At 57.0% G+C, this 8,104-nt stretch overlaps 1 protein-coding gene and 5 non-coding genes across 6 annotated transcripts; 1 reads left to right on the top strand and 5 right to left on the bottom strand.

Moving 5' to 3' along the window:
* Window positions 1-1,008: 1,008 nt before the first annotated feature.
* On the bottom strand, window positions 1,009-2,370 carry UBB (ubiquitin B). The gene is made up of 2 exons (XM_075718234.1): window positions 2,305-2,370; window positions 1,009-1,795 (listed from the first exon to the last, which is right to left on the bottom strand). The coding sequence occupies exon 2, from the start codon at window positions 1,787-1,789 to the stop codon at window positions 1,100-1,102; it is 690 nt and encodes a 229-aa protein (XP_075574349.1). The 5' UTR covers window positions 1,790-1,795; window positions 2,305-2,370; the 3' UTR covers window positions 1,009-1,099.
* A 3,657-nt stretch (window positions 2,371-6,027) lies between these two features.
* On the bottom strand, window positions 6,028-6,099 carry TRNAA-UGC (transfer RNA alanine (anticodon UGC)). The gene has a single exon. It is a non-coding gene; the product is annotated as a tRNA-Ala (tRNA).
* Window positions 6,100-6,409: 310 nt separating this feature from the next.
* TRNAD-GUC (transfer RNA aspartic acid (anticodon GUC)) lies at window positions 6,410-6,481 on the bottom strand. Its single transcript has one exon. It is a non-coding gene; the product is annotated as a tRNA-Asp (tRNA).
* Window positions 6,482-6,690: 209 nt separating this feature from the next.
* TRNAF-GAA (transfer RNA phenylalanine (anticodon GAA)) lies at window positions 6,691-6,763 on the bottom strand. Its single transcript has one exon. It is a non-coding gene; the product is annotated as a tRNA-Phe (tRNA).
* Window positions 6,764-7,041: 278 nt separating this feature from the next.
* Window positions 7,042-7,113, bottom strand: TRNAD-GUC (transfer RNA aspartic acid (anticodon GUC)). The gene has a single exon. It is a non-coding gene; the product is annotated as a tRNA-Asp (tRNA).
* A 203-nt stretch (window positions 7,114-7,316) lies between these two features.
* TRNAA-UGC (transfer RNA alanine (anticodon UGC)) lies at window positions 7,317-7,388 on the top strand. The gene has a single exon. It is a non-coding gene; the product is annotated as a tRNA-Ala (tRNA).
* The last annotated feature ends 716 nt before the right edge of the window (window positions 7,389-8,104 follow it).

Below are 8,104 nucleotides of genomic sequence, written 5' to 3' on the forward strand. Positions count from 1 at the left end.
CAGCTCCCCCAGCCTGGCCCCGCAGCAGAGGGGCTGCGGCCCTTGGGGCATTTTTGTGGCCTCCTCCAGACCCGCTCCAACAGCTCCGTGTCCTTCTGGTGCCGAGGGCCCAGAGCTGGGCGCAGGGCTGCAGGGGGGGTCTCACCAGAGCGGGGCAGAGGGGCAGAATCCCCTCCCTCGCCCCGCTGCCGGGGATGCAGCCCAGGATGGGGTTGGCTTGCTGGGCTGCCAGCGCACATTGCCGGCTCGTGTCCAGCTTTTCATCCCCCAGCACCCCCAAGTCCTTCTCCGCAGGGCTGCTCTCCATCCCTTCATCCCCCAGCCTGTGTTGGTATCAGGGGTTGTCCCATCCCAGGTGCAGGACCTTGCACTTGGCCTTGTTGAACCTCGCAAGGTTCACACAGGCCCCCCCTCTCCAGATTCATCCAGGTCCCTTTGGATGGCACCTCGCCCTTCTGGAGCATCAACTGCACCACTCGTACTTAAGCTTTTCAAAAAAATGAGGTCTACGCCGTAACTGGATGATGAGACGACTCACACTAGCCAGGACACTTCCAAGCCCCCAGTCCAAGGGCTGCAGGATCAGCAGTGACGTTCGGTAGAACGCCACGTAGCCATCTGACCAGCAGATGAAAAGCACAGGACTGCCCTTTCCCCGCTATTCTGTTCATGCCAGAACACCAGGGCGAGGACCTGGCAAGCACTGAGTGCAGCAGCATGATCAAAGCCTCTCTCAGCTCAAGAACAACGCTTTTTCCTTCCACGTGTGCACTTACACAACTTGAAGAGCTGCCCAACACCTGCAGGCTGGCACTGAACTTCAGCCGGTTACGAAAACATTTATACAACCTCAGGAAAACTACAGTCAAAGGCTTCCTTACACTGGCCAGGCACGTTTAAGCCTTGCGTAAGGCTGTTTTGCAATACCTTTGTATGTGGAAACTATGAAATGAAAGTTTATTAGATAGCTGGATTTAGTTAATAGCATGAATGTTGTTCACATAACTCAAAACTAGGAGCTTTTGTGGATGCAACAGCTTTATTGGAATGAACAAGTGCAGAGTAACTTTTACTTGGAACCAAGCAACAACCAGCCAGTTCAGTTACCACCCCTCAAGCGCAGCACAAGGTGCAGGGTGGATTCCTTCTGGATGTTGTAGTCAGACAGGGTGCGCCCATCTTCCAGCTGCTTGCCAGCAAAGATCAGCCTCTGCTGATCAGGGGGAATGCCTTCCTTGTCCTGGATCTTGGCCTTGACGTTCTCGATGGTGTCACTGGGCTCAACTTCCAGGGTGATGGTCTTGCCTGTCAGGGTCTTCACAAAGATCTGCATGCCACCTCTGAGGCGCAGCACCAAGTGTAGAGTGGATTCCTTCTGGATGTTGTAGTCAGACAGGGTGCGCCCATCTTCCAGCTGCTTACCGGCAAAGATCAGCCTCTGCTGATCAGGGGGAATGCCTTCCTTGTCCTGGATCTTGGCCTTGACGTTCTCGATGGTGTCACTGGGCTCAACTTCCAGGGTGATGGTCTTGCCTGTCAGGGTCTTCACGAAGATCTGCATGCCGCCCCTCAGGCGCAGCACAAGGTGCAGGGTGGATTCCTTCTGGATGTTGTAGTCAGACAGGGTGCGCCCATCTTCCAGCTGCTTGCCAGCAAAGATCAGCCTCTGCTGATCAGGGGGAATGCCCTCCTTGTCCTGGATCTTGGCCTTGACGTTTTCGATGGTGTCGCTGGGCTCGACCTCCAGGGTGATGGTCTTGCCAGTCAAGGTCTTCACAAAGATCTGCATTTTCCTCTGGAAGAACAGAAACTACTGTACTTTAGTCACTTTTCCCCTTCCATCCCAAGGGAAGCCGCAGCAAGGCCAAGCAGCAGGCGCCCGGCTGGGCGGTCCCCGCACTGTGACGTCACAGTGGGGAACTCCCACATCCCCCCAAGAGGCGAGGCCAGCCGCCCCCTTCCCGCCCGAGGCGCGCGCGCCCGCCACCATCTTGAGGGACCGGTGCGCCTGCGCGGCCGCCATCTTCCCGGCGGCAGCTCCTCCGTACTCCCCTCTCCCGCCCGCCTCCGCCGCCGGCCCGCGGTGCTGCCGCTAAGGGGAAGGGGGAAAGTCCTGGCCCACCGCCCGCCCGCAGCCCGCCATCTCCTCCAGCCGCATCCCCTTCCCCCTCAGCACACACACACACCTCCCGCCCGGCCACCCGGCACGCAGCTAAGCCCTGCCGCCGCCGCTACCACCACAAGCGGCTCAACCCTCCGCTGTCTCCGCGGAGGCGCGGCGAAGCCGAGCCGCGGAGCACTCACCGCGGGGCTCGCAGGCCAAGCCGAGCGCACAACACCCTCCAACGCCTACACAGCCGCAACTGCGCCACACATTCCCCTCCCGCCCCTTATATAGCCTCTGCCGCCCCGCCCCCTGCGGCTCAGATCACTCCGCCAGGCGCTATTTTCCCTGTGGCGCGTGCCGCAGCCCCGCGGCGCGGCTGGCAGGAAGAGAGGTCCGTCAGTGCGGAGGAGTCAGCGCGTCGCGAGGTGCTGCGGCCACGGCCTGGCGGGCGGGGGGCGGCCGTGAGGGCGACGGGAAGCGCGGATCAAAAGCTGGCGTGGAGCGGCCGGAGCGGGGCCGGGGGGTTCGCGGGGCCTCAGCGAGCCGAGCCCTCTCGACTTTGGAGACGCCTGTGTGCATAAAGCTGCTAGTCAGAGCCTTACATTTTATCCGGAGATTTAAACCCCTACAGTTGCGTCCCTGTTTTAAAAGTGCCTCCTCGATTTTCTTCCCTGGGGCCGGGTGAGCGGCAGCTTTGCCTGTGGGCCTGGCCGGCAGGCTCTGAGGTACCTGCGGGGAGAGGGACCGTTGTTTTACTCCGAAGGAAGCCGCGTATTTCTATTTAAGAAGTCTCCAATGAGTTTCAGCATGCTAGAGGGAGAGAAGCGGCCGTGGGGAGCGTGGTCTCCCCCACGCAGGACCGGGACCGGTGTGAGCGGGCACAAACCTGCTGGGACTGGCGCAGGCGAGGCCTGTGGGCAGGTGTGCGCCAGGCCTCTGTGCCGCCATGGCCTGTGGAGGGAAAACAAGTCAGTGCCCAGATGCTGGGATGATGGCGGGATGCCCGCCAAGGCTGGAGCAGCCTGAAGGGATCGCACCAGGGCAGGGAGGTGCCGGATTGCTGCCAGGGGATGGAGATCAGGTGGCCCGGAGAGGTGAAGTGAGGGACAAAAAAGGCCTGATGGACAGCGATCCGAGCCCTGCAGACAGTCTGCCTGAGATACGATCAGTGAGTATATATATATAGGCACACGCAAAGTGGAGCATGCATCTGAGATACAGTGGAGTTTGTAAAGCAGGGCTAAGGCCTTGCCACTGGGGTAAAATCAATCATAAATAATTCTAATAATAATGTCCATTTCTTGTTCTCACAGAGCACCTTCTGGTAGACCTCTCTTCCGGTCAGTTGGCTCCTGTGCCGTCCTAGTCAAACTCTACAGCAATTCAAGGGTGAATGGGGCTTTGTTTGCAAGATTCACGAGATGCCACTCGGTTCAATCCACCTAAAAAATCCTGCGTTTGCCGGCACCCAAGGAAAACCGCTGCCTACCAAATGGACACAGATAACACCCAGGGCTGCACACCAGTAGGAAGGGAGTGGAGGCCCAGCAACAGCTTTGTGATTGGTTTGAGGGAAGCCGGGCTGCATTTGTCTGACACATGGAGCTTTTACAGGAGGGGAGTGCTGTGGGGAGCTTCTCGGCTTCGGCTGCCTTGCGTTTGTATTAAAACTCAGCGTTGCAATAGTAATAATAATCTCAAGCACCCGGGTCGTTTAGCTGGGAAAAAAGAAATGCACAAAAGTCTTTTGGTTTCTTCTCAGGTTAGGATTGTGCGCAGTGGCTTATATTGTGTGCATTTGGAGTTGTATAAACATAAAAGATTGGAATAGCCTTCCTTCCAGATTCAGGTCTTTCCTCATCTGAAAGTGAAAAATAATACTAAGCTTATTCTTTTAGTTATTATTTATTATTAGTTATTATTTAGCCTATTCTTTTAGTCCAGAGTGAGCACTCGGGACTGGTCTGAAAACAGAAAGGCACATGGCAATGTATTTTGTGACACGATGGAGTTTTATAACGAGAAGAAAATAAGATGATACAGTGCTGTTCTTCATCTAATTAGGGTAGGCAGCCAACCACTGAGCATCCTGAGCGAGTTTCTACCTGACAACTGAGTCAAACGGTGGAGCAGCACGCCCCTAAAGGTTCAGATTTGTATTATATCCAGGTTGCGAGGCAGATGTTAGGCCCTAATGCAACAGAGTCCTTAAATACCTCTGGCTTGTTTGCAGGAGAACAGTGCTTTCCCAAGCTGGGAGGGGCTTTCTGTGAACAAAGCCACTCCGCTCCGTGTTTCTCCGACACTGTGGGAGTACAGATTTCAAGACAAGCTTGGCGAACAGTAGGATGTTGGTCCTAACAGACCATGACGTATTATACTGACAAATACTGATTTCCTGTGTCAAAAAGTCTGTTACTTCATGCCTGTTACTACAAACTCTCCGGGGCAGGAACCGTTCCTTGTGTTCATGTGCAGGGTATATTCCAGAAGTGCAGCTGCCCAGAGACATGCTGTCCAGGGAGCTGTTTACAACAGGGATCTTCACACTTACCAGTGCTGTAGCCAAACATTTGGCTCAAAATAACAAATGGAAGTAACAGGAGTAAATAAGGAGCACAAGGAGCATTTTAACCGCTCTGGCAGGAAAAGTCATTGTACATCTGTCGCTAGCCAGTGCTCCCTACCAGCAGGAGTTGGATACGCCATTGATAAGTGAACAGTGCAGATAAAACAGCTTGTGACTGAACTGTGTAGATAAAAAGCTGTTTCAAGCTCTACGTGGGCTTTGGTCTATCTTTCTGCCATGCCTTTCAGCCCTCCCAGCTCTGAAGAGTTTCCCCAGCGAGACAGAACCCTGTGAGCCCGGCCAACCTGAGGAGATCGAAGCAGGGAGATTGTTTCGCGAGAGCTCCTCCCGACCTGCTCCGAGTGAAGCCTGGTCTCCCTGCGAGCTTCCAGCTGGAGCTGGACAGCAGAGGTGAGCGGACACGGCAGAGCCAGGGAAGAGCTCCTGCACTGTCACAGCCAGTGAGTGGCGGGCACCTGTGGTGTCCCAGCTTCTGCTCCTTCCCCTTTGGCTCCGGGAATGTGGTTGCAGAGACCCTGAGCCGGCTCTGCGTCGACGGCAGGTTTGCAGGTAGCCAGCTCTGCTGGGTGCTGGGGTGGAGAGGTGTCAGGCAGGGATTTAGCAGGCCAGCCTCCCCTCGCATTTCAGGGTTTGGTGCTTCCACCCTCCTTTCGGGCTGGTCTGTGTCCACAAGGCCTTAGTGTGGCGGTGAAATACCCAGAGAGACAAGAGAATCCCGCGTGTTTGCGTAGTCCTGGGGAAAACCAAGTGACAAGAAGCCATTTTGTGCCTACTGGGAAAACTGCCACTGTGGGCCCTTTTAGAATCATAGAATCGTTTAGTTTGGAAAAGACCTTTAAGATCATCCAATCCAACCATTAACATACACTACCAAGTCCACCACTAAACCAATTAAGGGCAGAGTAGCAATTTCATGTCTCCTGGCTTGGTGGCTGGATTACTTATAATGAAAGTAAAAACTAGGAATCATTAAGGTTGGAAATGATCTCTAAGATCATCATTCCAACCATCAACCCAACACCACCATGCCCACTAAACCATGTCCCCAGGTGCCACGTCTGCCTGTTTTTTGAACGCCTCCAGGGATGGTGATTCCACCGCCTCTCTGGGCAGCCTGTTCCAATGCCTGACCGCTCTTTTCTGTGAGGAAATTTTTCCTAATATCCAGTCTAAACCTCCCCTGGCGCAGCTTTTTGGGCAGCACGTCCACGGTGCAGTTTTCTGTTGTTTAATGTGACGTGGCAACTTTAACCCCGGATAAAATACATCACGGCAGGGGGGGGAAAGGGGAAAAAGAGAAAAAGAGGGAAAAAAAGTGAGGCCTCTGCCTTGGAGATGCCGGGGATTGAACCCGGGACCTCATACATGCAAAGCATGCGCTCTACCGCTGAGCTACATCCCCTGCCCCGCGCTCCCCGCCCTGCCCGCCGGCCTGCTCGCTGCCGGCGCGCGCCGCCCGCCCGCCCCGGCCCCCCGCGGCGCGGCGAGGGGGCTGTGGGGGGGGAGGGGACACGGGCAGCCACGCGGGGAGCGGGCTGCGTGCAGAGCTACGTGTGAGCTGCTCCTGGAGGGACGGGGGCACGCTGGCTTCGCACACACAGGACTGTGGGTTTGTTTTTTTTTTTTTCCCCCCCCTCTCCTCTCGATAATTCGGAAGATCCGTGTCGGAAGAAGAGAGGAAAAAAAAAAAATTTGAAGGAAAAAGAGGCGGCCTCCCCGTCGGGGAATCGAACCCCGGTCTCCCGCGTGACAGGCGGGGATACTCACCACTATACTAACGAGGACGGGCTGTGCGTCGCTCCCGCCGCCGCCGGGAAGGGCCTTCCCGCAGCCGCCCCCGCGCCGCGGTTCCCGCCGCAAAACCCGCCCCGCACACACGCGTGGGCGCCTGCCGCCACGCCCGCCCCACGCGGGGACCGCAGGCCCGGGCCCCTGCTGCGCTCGGCGGCAAAAGCACCCGCCGCCACGCCTGGGGTGACGGGGGAAAAGCTTCTGCCGAAACCCGGGATCGAACCAGGGACCTTTAGATCTTCAGTCTAACGCTCTCCCAACTGAGCTATTTCGGCGGGTGGGAGCCCCCGCGCTGGCCGCGGATACGACCCCGCCCCGCGGCCCCGCCGCCCCCCGCGGGGTCAGCGCGCGGCTCCTGGGGCGCTCCGGGCCGCCCCCCCCGGCACCCCGGGCCACCCCCCCAAACACCGGGAGCAGCGGGGCGCTCCGAAGGCAGCCTGGGGGGAGCGGCGGGTCCCGCTGCCCCCTCCCGCAGCACAAAAACGCAGCCGCGCCCCGCCACCCCACGGCGGGAGGGGAGAGAAAAGAGACAACGGGGGCCAAAAGAAGCGACCTCCCCGTCGGGGAATCGAACCCCGGTCTCCCGCGTGACAGGCGGGGATACTCACCACTATACTAACGAGGACGAGCACGTACAGAGCTCTCCCCGCCTCCCGCTATGAGGAGGCGACGGCCCCCGCCCCGCGGCCCAACGCAGGGCCCAAACCGGGGCTGCGGGGCCCAAACTGGGGCAGTGGGGCCTAAACTGGGGCTGCGGGGCCCGGCACGGGGCCCCCTGGGCCCGGCAGCGCGCTCTGTAGGCGCCGCGCACGAGCATCGCTGCGGCGAGGGGATGTAGCTCAGTGGTAGAGCGCATGCTTTGCATGTATGAGGTCCCGGGTTCAATCCCCGGCATCTCCACTTTTTTTTTTTTCCTTCCTTTTTCCTTTGCCTGTGCGGGGACAGCAGGCGACTTTCCTGCCAAGCTGATTCTTTGGCTTTCTCTTCTCCCGTTTCCCGCAGGATCCATAAATTTAATTTGTAATTTGCAAACAGGCTCGGTATTCTTTTTTTTTTTTCTCCTTCCCTCAGTTTGCAAACTTCTGCTACTAAAGGAGCCCAGCCAAGAGCTCGCAGCACCCTCCCGCCTGTGGTTACTGCTAAACGCTACGGCATTGCAGCATCGACGTTATTAAACACACAGCTACAACAGGGTATTTTCCTTCTTGCTCAAAAACGAAAGCTGATGGTTCATCAGCATTAGGTATTTTTAACACTTGTATCCTGGCCTGCAGCCTCTGAAGGGTGTGGGAGCAGTGGGTGCAGGCACCCAGCCTTTTCTGTGCTTGGGTGACACCAGCTTCTTCCAGAATGTGGGGACAGAAGGGTCACTGCCCGCACCTTCTCCTATTGCGGTGTTACAAGCAATAGCAAATTAACACGGCCTGAGCACAGGGTTTACCAAGGATGAAAAAGATGAGGCGAAAGGGAAGGTAAACTCAAGCCATACATTTTTTTCTGGGACTACCAAAATTCCTTGCTGCAAAATGAGCGGACGGTGTGGTTCAAGTCTGCCCCCTTTCCTAAAAGCTGCCGCATTCCCAAAGGTGCTCCAGCCCATGAAATGCAGGGGGGCT

This window comes from Pelecanus crispus, chromosome 11 (genome assembly GCF_030463565.1).
Source record: "Pelecanus crispus isolate bPelCri1 chromosome 11, bPelCri1.pri, whole genome shotgun sequence".
NCBI lineage: Eukaryota > Metazoa > Chordata > Aves > Pelecaniformes > Pelecanidae > Pelecanus > Pelecanus crispus.

Coding starts and splice junctions, on each gene's coding strand:
- UBB (XM_075718234.1), bottom strand. CDS start 1,789: ATGCAGATCTTTGTGAAGACCTTGACTGGCAAGACCATCACCCTGGAG.